This window comes from Scyliorhinus canicula, chromosome 3, assembly GCF_902713615.1.
Source record: "Scyliorhinus canicula chromosome 3, sScyCan1.1, whole genome shotgun sequence".
In the NCBI taxonomy this organism is placed as follows: Eukaryota; Metazoa; Chordata; class Chondrichthyes; order Carcharhiniformes; family Scyliorhinidae; genus Scyliorhinus; species Scyliorhinus canicula.
The window spans coordinates 62,535,896-62,555,141 of record NC_052148.1 but is presented as its reverse complement, the minus strand read 5'-3'; the positions used below and the strand labels follow the sequence as shown (position 1 = coordinate 62,555,141).

General features: G+C 48.2%; 1 protein-coding gene across 3 annotated transcripts in view; it reads left to right on the top strand.

The window, feature by feature from the left end:
- Positions 1 to 19,246, top strand: part of LOC119962696 (ciliary neurotrophic factor receptor subunit alpha-like) — a 359,277-nt gene that overhangs the window by 12,118 nt on the left and 327,913 nt on the right. Inside the window, exon 2 of one of the 3 annotated variants that reach the window (XM_038790628.1) lies at positions 8,262 to 8,362. The exons of the other annotated variants lie outside the window; for them this stretch is intronic. Within the exon in view, the coding sequence (XP_038646556.1) occupies positions 8,298 to 8,362 (65 nt within the window). The 5' untranslated portion in view covers positions 8,262 to 8,297. The remainder of the gene's footprint in view (positions 1 to 8,261; positions 8,363 to 19,246) is intronic. 3 annotated transcript variants of the gene reach the window in all.

The following is a 19,246-nucleotide window of genomic DNA, read 5'->3' as shown; positions in this document are numbered from 1 at the left end:
CCCATGGAATCCTTGGATATATCCCGTCAGGCCTGGGGGACTTGTCTCTCCTCAAGTTTTTCAAAACGCGCAACACATCTTCCTTCCTGACAAGTATCTCCTCGAGCTTATCAGTCTGCTTCACACTGTCCTCTCCAACAATATGGCCCCTCTCGTTTGTAAATACTGAAGAAAAATACTTGTTCAAGACCCCTCCTATCTCTTCAGATTCAATACACAATCTCCCGCTACTGTCCTTGATCGGACCTACCCTCGCTCTAGTCATTCTCATATTTCTCATGTGTAAAAGGCCTTGGGGGTTTTCCTTTATCCAACCTGCCAAAGATTTTTCATGCCCTCTCTTAGCTCTCCTAATCCCTTTCTTCAGTTCCCTCCTGGCTATCCTGTATCCCTCCAGCTCCCTGTCTGAACCTTGTTTCTTCAGCCTTACATAAGTCTCCTTCTTCCTCTTAACAAGACATTCAACCTCTCTTGTCAACCATGGTTCCCTCACTCGACCATCTCTTCCCTGCCTGACAGGGACATGTATGTCAAAGACATGCAGTACCTGTTCCTTGAACAAGTTCCACATTTCACTTGTGTCCTTCCCTGACAGCCTATGTTCCCAACTTCTGCATTTCAATTCTTGTCTGACAGCATTGTATTTACCCTTCCCCCAATTATAAACCTTGCCCTGTTGCACACACCTATCCCTCTCCATAACTAAAGTGAAAGTCACAGAATTGTGGTCACTACCTCCAAAATGCTCCCCCACTAACAAATCTATCACCTGCCCTGGTTCATTACCAAGTACTAAATCCAATATGGCCTCCCCTCTGGTCGGACAATCTACATACTGTGTTAGAAAAGCTTCCTGGACACACTGCACAATCACTACCCCATCCAAACTATTTGATCTAAAGAGTTTCCACTCAATGTTTGGGAAGTTGAAGTCGCCCATGACTACTACCCTGTGACTTCTGCACCTTTCCAAAATCTGTTTCCCAATCTGTTCCTCCACATCTCTGCTGCTATTGGGAGGCCTATAGAAAACTCCCAACAAGGTGACTGCTCCTTTCCTATTTCTAACTTCAACCCATATTACCTCAGTAGGCATATCCCCCTCGAACTGCCTTTCTTCTGCAGCTGTTATACTATCTCTAATTAACAATGCCAACCCCCCCCCCCACCCACCTCTTTTACCATCCTCCCTAATCTTGTTGAAACATCTATAACCAGGGACCTCCAACAACCATTTCTGCCCCTCTTCTATCCAAGTTTCCGTGATGGCCACCACATCGTAGTCCCAAGTACCGATCCATGCCTTAAGTTCACCCACCTTATTCCTGATGCTTCTTGCATTAAAGTATACACACTTCAACCCATCTCCTTGCCTGCAAGCACTCTCCTTTGTCAGTGTTACCTTCCCCACTGCATCACTACATGCTTTGGCGTCCTCTGGTTCAGATGCAACCCGTCCTGCTTGTACAGGTCCCACCTTCCCCAGAATGCGCTCCAATTATCTAAATACCTGAAGCCCTCCCTTCTACACCATTCCTGCAGCCACATGTTCAACTGCACTCTCTCCCTATTCCTAGCCTCGCTATCACATGGCATCGGCAACAAACCAGAGGCGACAACTCTCTGTCCTGGCCTTTAACTTCCAGCCTAACTCCCTAAACTTGTTTGTTTACCTCCACACCCTTTTTCCTACCTACATCGTTGGTACCAATGTGCACCACTACTTCTGGCTGCTCACCCTCCCCCTTCAGGATCCTGAAGACACAATCTGAGACATCCCTGGCACCCGGGAGGCAACATACCTTTCGGGAGTCTCGCTCGCGACCACAGAATCTCCTATCTATTCCCATAACCATTGAATTTCCCATTACTATTGCTTTTCTATGCTCCCCCCTTCCCTTCTGAGCCCCAGAGCCAGACTCGGTGCCAGAGACCTGGCCGCTGGGGCCTTCCCCCGGTAGGTCATCCCCCCCCCCCCAACAGCATCCAAAACGGTATACTTGTTTTGAAGGGGAACGGCCATGAGGGATCCCTGCACTCTGCCTGTCAGTTTTCTTTCCCCTGACTGTAACCCAGCTACTCTTGTCCAGTACCTTTGGTGTGGCTACATCCCTGTAACTCTTCTCGATAACCCCCTCTGCCTCCCGGATGATCCGAAGTTCCTCCAGCTCCAGTACCTTAACACGGTCTCTGAGGAGCTGGGTGCACTTCCCGCAGGAATAGTCAGCGGGGACACCAGTGGTTTCCCTCACCACCCACATCCTACAGGAGGAGCATGCAACTGCCCTAGCCTCCATCCCCTCTTACTTTACAGAATTAGCTGCCCTGTGGACCAACTGGACCTCCGCCCTCCGACTCTGCTTCCCGTCAGCTGTACTCTAAACTCCTGGCTCCCTTCACACTCTTTGATAAATATAGGAAATGAAATGTAAGGAGCACCTTACTCCCTCCTCACCTAACTCCCTCAGTCACCAAACTCTCACTGTAGCACTCAAATGCCACAAGCTCAGCACTCCCTCAGTCACCAAACTCTCACTGTAGCACTCAAATGCCACAAGCTCAGCACTCCCTCAGTCACCAAACTCTCACTGTAGCACTCAAATGTCACCTGATCAGGCAGAAGGGTTCAAAAAACAAATCCCCAGGCAATAACCACCTCATGTGAGACTGCTCTCCTCATCCACATCTGCCACCGGAAGTGAGCCTAGACAATATCAACAACCCTCTGGGGCAGGAGATTCTAAGATAGAAACACAGAAATTCATTCTTTCGTCCTAATTGTGATAGGACTGTCCTTGTGTTCCAGATCGAGCCTGGAGAAGCCACGTCTTGTCGACCCTGTCAAACATCTTGGCCGGGATTCTCCCCTACCCGGCAGGGCGGGGGGGTCCCGTGTGTTGGGGTGGCATAAACCACTCCGGCATCGGGCCGCCCCAAAGGTGCGGAATCCTCCGCGTTGAGGGGCTAGGCCTGCGCCGGAGTGGTTCCCACTCTGCTGGCTGGCGTGAACGGCCTTTGGCGCCACGCCAGCTGGGGTTGAAAGGACTTGGCCGGTGTAAATCCATGCATGCGCCGGAGCGCAGTGGCCGCTGACGTCATACCGGCGCAGGGGAGGGGGTCTCTTCCACCTCCGCCATGGCGAAAGCAGAAGAAACAGTGCCCCCACAGCACAGGCCTGCCCGCCGATCAGTGAGCCCTGATCGTGGGCCACGCCACCGTACCCCCCCCCCCCCCCCCCCCCCCCCCCGGGAGCCAGATTGCCCCGCGCCGCCAATCCCACCGGTAAGAGAGGTGGTTTAATCCATGATGGCAGGAGAGGCTTTTCAGAGTTGCCAGGTGTCAAATGAGACCACCACAAGGTTTTATTGGATATCTATCAAAGACCAAACAACCAGTTAGTTAGTTCAAGTTCAATGAGAGTTTATTTACACACAAGAATTACTTCGACATGCAACATAAAACACGACAAGCTAAATTACACCTTCCACTACAACCACCTGTACTTAACTTCATGCACCTGGCTTTATGCAGAGGAACAAGGCCTTTGTTCGGATCTTGCGTGGCTGGGTCTGGAGAAGTGACTTTGTTTCTGCTGGGCTCATCTGTCTGGTAGCGATCGTTGGTCTTGAACTTGCTTCTGGTCACGGTGCTGCAATAGGTTTTAGGCACAAGCCTGGGCCAAGAGTGCCGGGCGCTGGGTTCAATAGCTACTGAACATATGGTAGTGTCTCTTTTTTTATCCTTCAGGGGTGCGCTCTTTTGGGCGGTCCTTGTCTTTGGACCCAATAATTCGATTACTGCCTTTGATTTTAGCCAATAAAGGGTTGGATGCCTTGATGGCTAGGCGTGTACTGATCGGTTGTTGACCTTGGCTGTTTGGGCTTCCTGGGTAAAGGGAGTGGCACCGAGAGTGTATCTGTATCTGATACCTGAGTATAAGTCTTTGTTCTGGGGAAATCGGCCATTAGAATGCAAATTGGCTGGGGGTTTCGATCGTGGCTGGGGGTTTCGATCGTGTCTGGTTATCTAGTGGCAAATATCCACTTAAGCTCTGAGTTCGTCTGGATCCTGCATTGGCCATATTTCCTGCGATTCTTTGCAAGTGGCCATATTTCCCTTTGTAAGTGGCCATCCCAGATGGCTACACCTCTTATTGGAGATGCTCATTGCCTGGCCCTTTGTGACATGAATGTAACTTGTCGCTTGTCAGCACGAGCCTAGATGTTGTTCAGATCCTGCTGCTGGTTTGTGGATTCAGCTGAACATTGTGAAATCACCAGCGAACATCTGACCTTCTGTTGGATGGAAGGAAGCAGCTGAAGATTTTGGCTCTGACACAACCCTGAGAACTTTGTAGTAATGTCCTGGAGCTGAGATGTTTTGTTTTATATAATAAATTTCTGAGTACCCAATTTGAGGGGAAATTTAGTGTTGCCTGTCCTGCACACCTTTTTCTTGAGTTGTGGCGGTCAGACCCACGCAAACATGGGGAGAATATGCAAATTCCACACAGTGGCCCGGGTCCTCAGCACCTTGAGGCAGAAGTACTAATCACTGCCGCCCACAGGCGCTGAGATTGACCTCTGACACCGCAACCACTTTTTTTCTTCTCTAGGTATGATTTCCACCAGTCAATTTCCCCCTAATACCAACTGACTCCAGTTTTTGTTGGGGCTCTTTGATGCCATTCTTGGTCAAATGGTGCCTTGATATCAAGTTAGTTACGCTGTCTCACTACATGCAGTTCATCAATTTATCTTTGGCCCATGGCTGTAAATGAGCTGAGTGACCCTCATAGCACCCAAACTGAATGTCCGTGAACAGTTATTGCGGAGTTCCTGCTTGATATTGTGGATGGCCTCTTCCAAAAGTAAACTGATAGGGTGGTAATTGGAAGATTGGATTTGTCGTGCTTTGTGTGTGGACAGGACACCTAGGCAGTTTTCCACACAGTGTAGCTGTGCTGAAACCACTTGGCTAGAGGCACAGCAAGTTCTGAAGCACAAGTCTTCCTTTGCAGCATCCAATGCCTTCAGCCATTATTGCATGGGCTGAATCAAATTGGCTGAAGGCTGGTATCTAGGATCATATATAATTCTTACAATGTAGAAGGGGGTCATTTGACCCATCAAATCTGCACCCTCCCTAGACCCACACTCCTGCCCTATCCCCAAAACCCCACCTAACCTTCGGACAAAAGAGGAAAACTCCACCTAACCGGCACATCTTTGGACTGTGTGAGAGTCCATGGGGAGAACATGTAAATTCCAGTCACCCAAAGTTGGAATCTAACCGGATCCTTGGCTGCAAGGCAGCAGTACTAACCACTACCACCGTGCAACCCAAATAATGCTGGGGGACTGGATATGGCAGGACTGTGATATCTGATCTGCTATCATAAGATTACTTGGCTCTGTCCATCACTTGCTGCTGATGGTTGACACGCAAGTAGTCCAGTGTTGTAGCTTCAGGTTAACCCCACATTTTTGGGTATGCCTAATGCTGCAGCTGAAATTCTCCCCTGCACTCTTCAATTGAACCAGGGTTGATCCCCTGGCTTGGTGGTAATGGTGAGTGGGGGATATACTGGGCATGAAGTTACAGATTGTGGCAGAGTACAGTGGTACTGCTGATGGCCCACAGCATTTCATACATGTAGATCTATCCAGTAGTGTCACACAAAGGACAACTGTGGTCACTCCTTCTCCTCCTGATACTGGTCATTTAACTGATGCAATCCTCCTGATACTGGCAACCTTCAGGCAGGTTGGTGAGGTCTTGTTGTTCCACACCCCCGGGTTCCCTCGCCACCTGTCCAGACACAGCTGCTAGATGTCCCTGTGTCTCGGTCAGAGGTGTTCCTAATCCTACATTCTCTGCCCTTGCCACCCTCCCATGCTTGAGTGTATTTTAACATTCATCAGCTGACAGTGAACAATGTGATAATCAGCATGAGGTTTCCTTGCCCATGTTTGACCTGAAGCTATGAAACTTCATAGGGTCTCGAGTCTATTGTTGGAACAGGGCAACACCCTCCCAACTGTATATGCCCTGTGCAGCCACTTCTGCTGGGTGATGGTGGAGCCTGGGATGTTATCGGGGAGGTATGATTCCATGAGCATGTCTGACCGGCTGTTGCTTAACTAGGCTTGAGATAACACACACAATTTTTGCCCAAGCCCCCAGATGTTAGCAAGAAGGACTTTACAGTGACGTCAGGGTTGGGTTTGCGATTGTAATTTCCACTGCTGGGTGCTCCTGGTTTGTTTACCTTTTCAACTCTAGTGGATTGCTGTGGATCTGTAATCATGTGTAGGTCAGAAGTGAAGACTGCTGATTGCCTCCCTGAAGGACATTAGTAAACTAGCTGTTTTTATTTTAGTGACAGTGGTTTCATGGTTTCCGTTGGATTTTTAATTACAGATTAGATTTTATTTTTTAAAATAAATTTAGAGTACCCAATTCATTCTTTGCAATTTAGCATGGCCAATCCACCTACACTGCACATCTTTTGGGTTTTGAGAGTGAAACCCATGCATACACAGGGAGAATGTGCAAACTCCACTCCACACACAGTGACCCAGAGCTGGGATCGAACTTGGGACCTCCGTGCCATGAGGCAGCAATGCTAACCACCGTGCTGCCCTAAGATTAGATTTTATTACCACCATCTGCCATGGCAGGATTCCACCTCGGTCTCCAGAATATTACCCTGTAGTCTCCAGACCACCAGTCTTTCCTGAATGATAACAGGATGTTGAGCTGGGCTGAGAAGTGGCAGGTGGTGTTCAATCTAGATAAATGTGAAGTGATTCATTTTGGAAGGCTGAATTTGAATGCTAAATATAGGGATGGAGGAACAGTGGGATCTTGGGGTCCACATACATAGATCCCTCACCCAGCTTGATGGGGTTGTTAAGAAGGCATATGGTGTATTGGCTTTCATTAACAGGGGGATAAGAGTTGCAAGGCTTTACTGCAGCTTTATAAAACCCTGGTTCGACCACACTTGGAATATTGTGTCCAGTTCTGGTTGCCTCATTATAGGAAGAATGTGGCTGCTTTGGAGAGGATGCTGCCTGGACGAGGGCATGTCTTATGAAGAAGGTTGGGGGAGCTAGGGCTTCTTGCTGGAGCAAAGAAGGAAGAGAGGTAACTTGATAGAAGTGTACAAGGTGATGAGAGGCGTGGATAGCCAGAGACTTTCCCCAGCATGGAAATGGCTATCACGAGGTACGGCAATAGGTATAGGTGTCAGAGGTAGGTTCTTTACACAGCGAGTGGTAGGTGCGTGGAGTGCACTGCCAGCAAAGGTGGTGGAGTCTGAATCATTAGGGACATTTAAGCAACTCGTGGCCAGGTACATGGACAGTAGTGGATTGAAAGGGTGTAGGTTAGGTTGATCTTGGATTAGGATAAATGGTCGGCACAACATCATGGGCTGAAGTATTGTGCTGTACTGTTCTATGTTAGATCAGTTTTTTTCTTTTTTTTAAAAAAAGAAACTCAAACTGAATTGTGCACTTTAGTGGATTAAACATTAATATTTCCTCTTGTACAATCATCGTGAGGACTAGGACCATAGCTCTAATGCTTAATTCTGTTTAATAGCAGGTTATTTGACTTCCTTCATTAGGTCTCAGACTCCAATACATTCCTCCATTCTGTGGATCAGAAGAACCTATTTATTACTTGGTCATTAATCAGCGGGTTTCAGTCTGGACAGAATGAAGGTGGAATTCTCTCTTCTGGTACAGGAATAAATTTAAGATGGCAATACAGGAATAAATTTAAGATGGCAGTATCAATGTAATTGTTTATTGGAAGTCAGTCAGCTCCTGTTCTAGTGACTGGGGTATGGGTTTTGGCACAAGGTGGAAGGTATTATTAAAACCAAATTCGTACTTAAAACATGCCATGGATGCACTGTTTTACAGTGAAAGATATGTTCCGCTTACTCAACCAACCGCACTTCCCTCTTGTTAAACATCTACCCTTTTCTTAAGTTTCGTACCCTGGCCTTCAACCCTCCCTGGTATAATAACTTAATCCAGCTGTTGATCACACTTTTGAAGCACTAAAAAGTGAAAGGCTACTTCCCTATGTAGGATGACCAGATCTCAAAAACCAACATTGCTGATTGGGGTTTTCTGAACACTCTTCATATTAAACAAGCAGTTTTGAGTTAAATGCTGCATGGAAATAGATATTTCTTTGTTCAGATGCACATTGACTGTCTGATGTTCATCATGTGGTTATAGGTTGATTGATACACTTGGTGGTATGATGAACAACTGATGTGCACTCACACTATCGCAAACCCAGAAGTGACTAAGTGCTTCCAGGTTGGAGCCGCTTCCAGGTTGGAGTCTATGTACTTTACTTTGTGTGACAAGTGAAATAAACTGGACATCAGAGAAAATGCTAGCTAGCTTTCAAATCCTTCTAGATTACCTTTGAGGAGGCCATGTTGTTTTTTCAGGCAAGTCCGTGTTAAAATCTGCCAGCTCTGAAAGCTCAATAGTGGCCAAGATGTCAACCTGAAGCATTCCCAGTCTCTGTATACAGTCCGCCCGCTGCACTTAGTGTGGTGCAGTATTCACAGGAATGCAAAATACCATAACTATTGATTTTGTAATATTTAATCAAACAACAGTATTTTGTTACTATAATGACTCCTTGAGCTATATGCCATGTAAGGTTCATCAGTATTATATATTTTTTTTAAATGTTCCAGCTAATTTTGGAATGGGGAGTGGGCCTGGACAGGGTGCTCAGGGTAGGTATGGACTTGATGCGTCGAATGGCTTCTGTGGGCAGGATTCTCTGATCCTGAGGCTAAGTATTGACGCCATCGTAAATGCTGTCGCATTTCTCGATGGCCTCAGAGCAGCAATTCTGACTCCTACAGGGGGCCAGCACGACACTGGAGTGACTCCCGCTGTCAATCCCTGGCATCAGTGGGGCTGGCTTTTGCGCAGTTGCTCCCTTCTCCACACCGGCCCCGACGCAACTTGGCGTAGGGCTACAGGGGCCGGCGTGGAAAGAGGCCTCCAGCCCAGAGGCAGGCCCACTGATCAGTCGGCCCCGATCACGGGCCAGGCCACAGCGGTGGCTGCCCCCAGGTGCATCCATGCAGAGGTCCTGCCAGGTAAGAGTATGTGTGGACGGTGCCGTTGGACTCGGCTTTTTTAGCGTGGCCACTCTGCCCATCCCGGGCCGAGAATCGCCCGCGTGGGGGGGGGGGGGCCGACAGCGGCCCCCGGCTGGCGCCAATGATGCAGATTCTTTGCTCTCTGGAGGACCGGCGGCGTGGTGCAAACCCCCTGGCCCGGCCCCATATTCTAAGAGGAATGGAGTCATGTGACTTTCTTTTCTGCCTATAGTGGCTTGAGGGTATTGGCAAGAGTGGACTGGAAAGAAGATACAAGTTTCTTTGCATCTCATCTGTGCTGATGCTGGATAGAAGTGGGAGTTGAGGAATATTGGTTTTGTAAACCGTATATCTGAACTGTCTGTTGGGAAAGCTAATGAGCATTTCTACCTGGATACATCGCGGTGATTCACCAATGTGGAGATTCAGTTGGCAGTCATTTTGAGTCATTAAGTTCTGAGAGCCTGGTGGTGATGACACTGGTGAAGTGGTATTATCACTTATCTAGTAATCCAGATACTCAGCAATGCTCTGGGGACCCCAATTCGAATCTCACCACAGCAGATGGTTGAATTTAAAAGTGGTTCACTCTTTGATTCCCTCTAAATGGCCTAGCAAGTCATTGAGCCGCTACAAAGAAATGGAAACTGGACCAACCACCCAGCACCAGAACGACTATGGCAACCCAGCTCTACCTACAAAGTCTTGGGAATTGTGCCAAAATTGGAGAGCAGTCTCTGACTAGTTGAGCAATAGCTGGAACCATACCTTGTATCCCAGCATGGAAGGGGTAAAGGGGCAGGTTTTACACCACCTTCGATTGCATGGGAAGGTGTCATGGGTGATGAGGTACTAGGTGATGAGACCATCGATTCATGTGACATGTGGTTAGAAGTGAACAGTGGTTTTAATCGTCTTACAACAGAGCCTGCCTGTGACAAGATGAACTCTAGATGAACTGGCAGGCAGGCTCCGACTGCCAAGCTTTATACAACGAGTAGGGGGGGGAGGAGTCACAGCGGAGCCCAGTACAAATTTCCGTACATTCCCAGTACACCTCCCCCTAGGGGCAGAGCCGCGCAACTGCTCGTGTGCCGAGCTTACAGTGGCATGGTACAACATGTGTGATAACAGTGTGAATTATGCTATTATGAGTCACCACACTAGGTATGGTGGAGGAGTGGACTAGATTGTTTCGGAGGAAACGGTCTCTGTGGAATACTGACTGAGGGAGTGAAGAGAAGATGTGTTTGATGTGGCATCATGCTGGAGTTGGGGAAAATGTTGGAGGATTATGCTTTGCATACAGGGGCTGGTGGGATGAAATGTGAGAACGAGGGGATTCTATCCTTGTTCTGGGAGGGAGCGAGGGTAGTGGCGCGGGAGATTGACTGCACACTGAGGACCCTGTCAACAACTGTAGGTGGAAAATCATGGTTGATGAAGAAGGAACACATTTTCGAAGCACCATTTTGGAAAGTGGCATCATCGGAACAAATGCGACAGAGGTGAAGGAGTTGAGAGAAAGGGATGGAATCCTTACAGGGTATCGGGTGCGAAGAGCTGTAGTCCAGATAGCTGTGGGAGTCAGGTGGGCTTGTAGTGGATAGTCTGTTGCTGGAAATGGAGACCGAAATGCCAGACCTGCTGAGATTTTCCAGCACTCTCTCTTTTGTTTCAGATTCCAGCATCCGCAGTAATTTGCTTTTATGCTGGGCTATGTCTTGCAGCACATCATAAAGGTCAGCCTGGTACTGCGTCATGTCCCCCAACCAATTGGACATTCTGCCAAGGCCCTGAGCCACTGGTTGGTCACCGACTGCACCTTGCCTTGGACAACACCAAATGGTGCCAACATTGTGCACCATGCTCTCCACTGCAGTTGCCACCCAAGCAGGGTTTACTTCAGTGCCACTTATTGACGGGGACTCCTCCAATCGGCTATGGACCTGCTGGTGTGTTGCTGACCCCTTCTAACATCTCCATCCACTCCAGGAAAGCCCAGTGCATCAGGCTGGGATCCAGCAGACCTCTGACTGCTTTCTTGGTGTGGGCCGTTCTAATACTGCCTCCACCTGATGTGCATTAGCGTTGTGGTGCTCACCAGATTGTGTGCCCCAGAAGCCTGATAACTAGTGTTGCCCACCAAGGTGTCTGATATGCTGGTGGAGGGTGGGTGACAACTGTGAAGGGTCGATGGTGGCATCCTCGAGCTCTCCTTTCTGAGGATGCCCCTACCTGCAATCTCAGCACAAGCTGAGGGTACCTGGCCATTTTATTGGCTTAAATGGTTTTTCCTCGAGTGGGGGTAGGAGGCCAGCAGCTTGTTCAATAGCTGGTCAAGTGCAGGTGGGCATGCTTTCAACTTTATTTATTTATTTTTTTTTTGTTCGGGTGATGGGAACACTGTCCCATATAATATTCAGCCTATGATTTGGTCTTTTACAAATCCTATACTGGCTTTCCTTACTCCATCCCTGTGCACCACTATTCGGCTATTTGTAAGTGTGCAGAAGTTACATTCTCACTACTTCTGAAAAATTAGATTAGACTTGAGGCAACTGTACTTTTGTAACTGACCCCCTCAATCCATCCCTTTTTTTTTTTTACATGACCCTGTAAAATGTTGGGGGTGGGACTTGCCATTTTTATCGGCATGAAGCTCTCCTCAGGCTGGCTCTCCTCGGGCCAATCCGCAACGATTAACCCCAAATGAATAACCAATTCTTTTTTTTTTTCCATGAGGGGCAATTTAGCGTGGCCAATTCGCTCGCCTTGCTCATAGAACCTACAGTGCAGAAGGAGGCCACTCTGGGCCTATCGGGTCCGCACTGGCCCTTGTACCCAACCCAAGCCCATACCTCTACCCTCATCCCAGCAACCCCACCCAACCTTCTTGGACATGAGGGCAATTTAGCATAGCCAATCCACCCAACCTGCACATCTTTGCACTGTGGGAGGAATCCACTGGGAGAATGTGCAGACTCCACACAGGCGGTGACCAGGGCCGCGAATTGAACCGCAACAGTGGTAACTACTGTGCTACCATGTCACCCAATTATAGAGGGATGTGGGTGGAGTGACTGCAGCTTGGCGCATTCTGTTTTGTTGCTGAGGGAGGGAAGTTTACACATCATTTATTAGTTATAGAAATTTAGGGAACAAATGTACGGAACAACAAGTAAAATTGCACAAATTGAAATTGCTTGGTACTGAAAACTCTTGACTATCCCTTGAATATATTTGTCTTCAGTTGTAAGATAAGATTGTGCTAACCCACTACTTATTTATGTTAACCGTTTGTTCAACTGGGAAAACTGGATGCCACGTTTGGGGTGGAAAGGTAAGGAGCAGCTGAGGGTATTTTTTTGGAGGAATGGTTTGCTGACTGGGAGGAACTGAAGGAGTGGGGTGGGGGGCAGAGAAATGGGTGCACAACTGGGTCTGGTGAGCAGTTGTATGGAGGGATCATGGGGGAAGAGCAGGTTTCAGTGAACTGAAGGCTAGGTTAGAGGAGCAGGGTCCCATTTTGGAGGAGGAAATGTGGCATGAGTATCTCTGCAGGGTGACTTACTGCTACATCAACTCCAGGTGGTGTTCAGGGCACATCTCTCCGAGGCCAGGAGGAGTTTGTTTCAACTGACTGGTGCTCGGAGGGCCTGCAAACCATGCACATGTTCTGGTCCTGCCCCAAAGTTGGTGAGTTTCTGGGCCTTTTAAAACCACTTTGGCAATTATGGATGTGGATTTGGAGCCCCGCCCATTAGTTGCCGTATTTGGGGTATCAGACCAACCAGAGGACTGGTGTGATGGTGGCTGCCTTGTTGGCTTGGCGGCACATTCTGGAGGCAGGCAACACCACCCTGGTGTTGTCAGGGTGGCTCGGCATGGCCCAGGCCAGATGGTGGGTGATGAATGTAATGCAACATGAATCCCAGGTCCCGGTTGAGGCCGCACTCGTGTGTGCAGAACTTGTCTATAAGTTTCTGTTCTGCGTTGTCGCGCATCCTGAAGGCTGCCTTGAAGAACGCATACCCGGAGATCAAAGGCTGAATGCCCTTGACTGCTGAAGTGTTCCCCGACTGGAAGGGAACATTCCTGCCTGGAGATTGTTGCGCGATATCCATTCATTAGTTGTCGCAGGGTCTGCATGGTCTCGCCAATGTATCACGCTTCGGGACATACTTTCCTGCAGCGTATGAGGTAGACAACGTTGGCCAAGTTGCACGAGTATGTACCGCGTACCTGGTGGGTGGTGTTCTCGCATGTAGTGGTAGTATCCGTGTCAATGTTCTGGCACGTCTTGCAGAGATTGCATCGTGGTCGCTGTTCTGAAGGCTGGTTAGTTTGCTGCAAACAATGGTTTGTTTGAAGGCAAGTAATGGCAGTGTGGCGATGACCTTGGCAAGATGTTCATCTTCATCGATAACGTGTTGAGGCTGCAAAGATGATGTCGTAGTTTCTCCGCTCTGTGGAAGTACTGGACGACAAAGGGCACTCTGTCGGTTGTGTCCTGTGTTTGTCTTCTGCGGAGGTCGGTGTAGTTTTTTGCTGTGGCGTATTGGAGCTGTTGATCGATGAATCGAGCGCCATGTCCCGTTCGTACGAGGGTATCCTTCGGCGTCTGTAGATGTCTGTTACGCCCCTCCTCATCTGAGCAGATCCTGTGTATACGGAGGGCTTGTCCATGGGGGATGGCTTCTTTAATGTGTTTAGGGTAGAAGCTGGAGAAGAGGAGCATCGTGAGGTTATCTGTGGGCGTGCGGTATAGCAAAGTACTGAGGTGACCGTCCTTGATGGAGACGAGTGTGTCCAAGAATGCAACTGATTTTGGAGAGTAGTTCATGGTGAGTCTGATTGTGGGATGGAACTTGTTGATGTCATTGTGTAGTCATTTCTGTAATTCTTTGCCTTGGGTCCAAAGGCAAAAAAGTCACCTCCTGTATCTGGTGTATAATGTCGGTTGATGGTCCTGTGCTGTGAGGTCTGTTTCAGACTTGTGCGTGAAGGTGTTGGCGTACTGAGGTGTGATTTTGGTCCCCATGGCTGTTCCGTGCGTCTGGATGAAGAACTTGTTGTCGAAGGTGAAGACATTGTGATCCAGAATGAAGTGGATGAGTTGCAGAATTGCACCTGGAGATTGGCAGTTATCGGTGTGAGTACTGAGGCTGTTGCAGCAATGCCATCGTCATGGGGGATGCTGGTATAGAGTGCCGAGATGTCCATTGTGATGAGGAATGTTCCTAGTTCAACTGGTCTATGGGTGCTGAGTTTCTGTAGGAAGTCCATCAGCTGCGACAGAAGCTGGGCGTACCTTCCAGAGAGGTTCTCCCACAGGGTCCCATTGCCTGGTGTGTTGGCCTTGTGTATTTTTGGGAGGCAGTAGAGATCACCAATGCGAGGAGTACGTGGGATGAGAGCACGTAGGGTGCTCTGAAGGTCTTGATCAGTCTGAGTTGGCGGATGTGTTCCTTGGTCGGATCTGTGGGTAACTGTGTATAGTTTTCCTGGTTGTTGAGTTGTCGGTGCTCAACCTGCGTACTGATTCCATCAGCTGATGGTGGACAATACGGGGTGATGGGCAAGAGATTTCCTTGCCAAAATAGGAACCATGAAAATTACAGCACAGTACCAGGCCCTTCAAGCCTGCAGTGACCATGCTGCCCGTCTGCACTAAAACCCCCTCAGCACCAAGGTCCCAGGTTTCCTCCGGGTATTCCAGCTTCCTCCTGCAAGTTGCGAAAGATGTGCTTGTTAGATGAATTGGACATTCTGCATGCTCCCTTTGTTTACCCGAACAGGTGCTGGAGTGTGGCGACTAGGGGATTTTCACAGTCACTTTATTGCAGTGTTAATGTATGCCTACTTGTATTGTTATTGTTATTATTATTCCTTAAAAGTCACGATCAATCGTATCTGCTTCCACTACCTTCCCTAACAGCAAGTTCCAGGCTCCCACTACCCTCTGTATATAAAAATAAAAACTTATCTCGTACATCTCCTTTTAAACCTTGCCCCCTCGCACCTTAATTGTTCCCTAGTAATTGACTCTTCCACCCTGGGGGGGGGAAAAGCTTCTGACTATCCACTCTGTCCATGCCTCTGAATTTTGTAGACTTTTATCGGGTCGCTCTTTGACCTCCATCATTCTAGTGAGAACAAACCAAGTTTCTCCAACCTCTTGTCATAGTTGATGCCCTCCACACCAGACAACATCCTGGTAAATCTTTTCTGTACCAAAGAACAACGTTTAACTGGAGCCACAAGGCTACATGGGGTCCAGGGGCAACTCTCCTCCTGACCTGTATCCCTCTGCTGGCTTCTGTCTTGCCAGTGAGACAGGATATACCCAGGAATGATATGACTGTGTGCTCCCAATGTTAGTAAAGAGGACATTGCACGATCAACTGAGCTAGGTCATGCCAGTGGTCTGTCCAGTTTGGCTAGGTCATGGTCTGTCCAGTTTCATTCCTTTAGCAGTTGAATGCAACGGAGTGTCTTGCTGACAATTTCCGGGCATTCGTGCGTAGAAAATAGAAGCAAAAGGAGACCATTCAGCCCTTGGTGCCTGTTCCACCATTCATTATTATCATAGCTCCCACCCCCCATATTTCTTTAGCCTCAGAGCTATATCTAATTCCTTTTTGAAATGACACTACATTGGCCTCTGATACTTGCTTTCTGTGGCAGTGAATTCTACAGATTTACCACACTGGGTGAAGAAATTCTCCTCCCCTCAGTCCAAGGTTTATGCCTTGAGGGACTGGGTTCAATTCCAGCCTTGGGCGACTGTCTGGAGCAGTTCCCCATGTCTACATGGGTTTCGTCCCACCGTCAAAGAGGTTAGTTGAAGTGGCCATGCTAACGTGCCCCTTGGTAATGAGTTTAAATCACCGACCGTGGTGGGATTGAAACCTGGGTATCACCCAGATAACTACCCTGGCTCTCTGGTTACTAGTCCAGTGACAATACCCCCATGCCTCCCCCGCCTCTTAAGTTTTTATATAACCATCTCTCTCTGCCACACTAATCCATCCCCTCACCACATTCCAGAGTCTCCATGCATCCCCTCAATCACTGAATAATACAGTGCAGCAGAGGCCCTTCAGCCCATTGAGTCTGCACCAATGCATGAAAGACACCTGATCTACTTGTCCAATTCCATTTGCCAGCATTTTATTTGCCAGCCCTTGGCATATCGGGCCAGGTGCCTTCACCACCCTCCCAGGCAGTGCATCACCACCCTCTGGGTGGAAGAAGTCTGGTATAGTCCGGAAGAGGCTGGTTTAGCTCACTGGGCTAAATCGCTGGCTTTTAAAGCAGGCCAGCAGCGCGGTTCGATTCCCGTACCAGCCTCCCCGGACAGGTGCCGGAATGTGGCGACTAGGGGCTTTTCACAGTAACTTCATTGAAGCCTACTCGTGACAAGTGATTTTTCTTTTTCTTTTTCTTTTCATTTCATTTTTCATTTCATTTCAAGTCTTGTGTCCCCTTGCAGGGTGAACAGCTGCTCCTTGTCCATGCCCCTTGATCTTGGACACCTCGATAAGGACACTCCTCGGTCTTCTCTGCTCCAGTGAATAGCCTATCTAACCTCTTTTTTTTTAATAACTTTTAAGTGTTCCATCCCAGGCAACATTCTGGTGAATCACCTCTGCATCTCCCTCCAGTGCTATCATATCATATCCTTCTTATAATTGGATGACCAGAATTGCGCACTTGCACTCAGCTGTGGCCTCACCAATGTTCTATACGACCCCTACGTGACCACACTTGGTTTGATTCTTTGATCTGTACCTCAATTGATGATAAAAGCAAGTATCTCATATGCCATTCACCACCCTATTAATCTGCCTTCAGAGATCCACGGACGATATACCAAAGTTCCTTTGTTCTTCTAAGTTCCCAATGTCAGGCCATTCATTAAATTGCCAATTAAACATCACCTCTCACTTCTCGGTTAAATTCATTCTGCCACTTTTCTGCCCACTTGACCATTCTAACCAAGGACAGAATCTCTGTTAACCACCCAATCTTTCACCTACAAACTTGCTGATCCTACCCCCACCCCCAATGATGACTACTAGTAGGGGACCAAGCACAGATCCCTCTGGTACACCACTGTACATTGGCTTCCAATCACTAATAATAATCTTTAGTGTCATAAGTACGCTTACAATAACGTCGCTGTGAAATCTCCTAGTCACCACGCTCCACGATCACCACACTCTGGCACTTGAGGGAAATGTCCAATTCCCCTAAAAAGCATGTCTTTTGGGGCTTGTGTGAGGAAACCAGAGCACCTGGAGGAAACCGACAAAGACACAGAACATGCAGACCCAAACCAGGAATCAAACCCTGGTCCCTGGTGTTGAAGCAGCAGTGCTAATCACATCTGACATCACCCTCTGTCTCCAACAGCTAAGCCAATTTTTGGATCCACCTTGTCAGATTACCCTGTGTCCCATGTGCATTTGCCTTCTTGAGTCTCCCAGGTGGGATCTTGTCAAGGCCCATGTAAACTATAACGTGCACTCCCCTCATCTCGATATCTGGTCACCACCACCTCACAAAAAATTAATCAAATTTGTTCAGCATGACCTCCCTCTGACAAAGCCACGCTGACTTTTCTTGATCAAACCTTGCCTCTGTGGAGATGGATTCTCTTCAGAATGTTCTCCAATAGTTTCTCTACCACGGATGTGGGACTCGCTGATCTAGTTCTCTGGCTTATCTCTACAATCTTTTCTTGAATAGTGGGACCACATTAGCTGTTCTCCAGTCCTCTGGCACCTACCTTCCCCGAGGAACGAGGGGAAATAAAAATTTGTCCAAGTCCCAGCAATCTCCTCCACAGCATCCTGAGGCACAAATCATCTGGACCTGCAGATTTGTCTACTGCCAACACCTCTAATATCCTGTCACTACCTATGACAGCTTGCTCTCCCTCCCTCCCTGAGTTCCATAGCTACCTCGATCTCTTTTTGGGTGAAGGCAGATGTGAAGTATTCAGTCAACACCCTACCAATTACTTATGGGCCCTACTCTTGTCCTATCCCCTCTTTGCTCTTCTAATTGCTTTCTTAAGCTCCATCCTACACTCCATTAATGCCTCTGATTTGCTTCTCTTTCTTTCCTTCTTTCCCCCCCCCCCCCCCCCCCCCCCCACCAACATCTCCATGATGGCTACTATAGCTCCATTCCACATGTCAATCCTTACCCTTAACTCACCTGTTTTACCTGTAATATTCCTGACAAGTCCAGGCCTTCGATCCATGTTTTACTCTCTTGAAATGTACTGCTGTCTGTTGTATTCCCTCTGACCTGATTGTTTTTATTTTTTTATTTATTTTGTTATGCTATGTTCTTCTTCTGCTAACCCCCTACCAAATTACTTCACTCCTCCCAAGAACACTAGCAAACCTGCCAGCGAGGATGTTCAAGTCCTGCTCTGACTCCCCACCAGCAAGGATGCTAGTCCTGCTCTGGTTTGGATATAAATTGTCCCGTTTTATACAGGTCCCACCTTCCCTAGAAACTATCCCAGTGGTCCAGAAATTACCTTCCCTCCTGCACCAACTTTAAGCCATGCTTTCATCTGCGCTATTCTATTTCTGTACTCACTGGCATGTGGGAGTAATCCAGAGTAACTTCATTGCAGTGTTAATGTAAGCCTATTTGTGACCATAAAAGATTACAGCCCAAGAGGCCCTGCTTTTTAGTCTACTACCTTAATTCTTGTTGCATGACCTCGTCTCTCTTACTATCTATGTCATTGGTACCAACATATACTGTGACCTCTGCCTTATTACCCTTCAGGGTGCCCTGCAGCTGCTTCAGTGACATCCTGGCACCAGGGAGGCAACGTGCCATCCTTAACACACCACCCTGCGTCCATGCTGATAGCCATATCTGTTCTGACTATTAAATCCCCTATTACTGGGGCAGCACAGTGGCTAGCATTGCTGCCTATGGCGCTGAGGACCCGGGTTCGAATCCCAGCCCTGGGTCACTGTCCATGTGGAGTTTGCACATTCTCCCAGTGTCTGCGCGGGTTTCACCCCCACAACCCAAAGATGTGCAGGGTAGGCG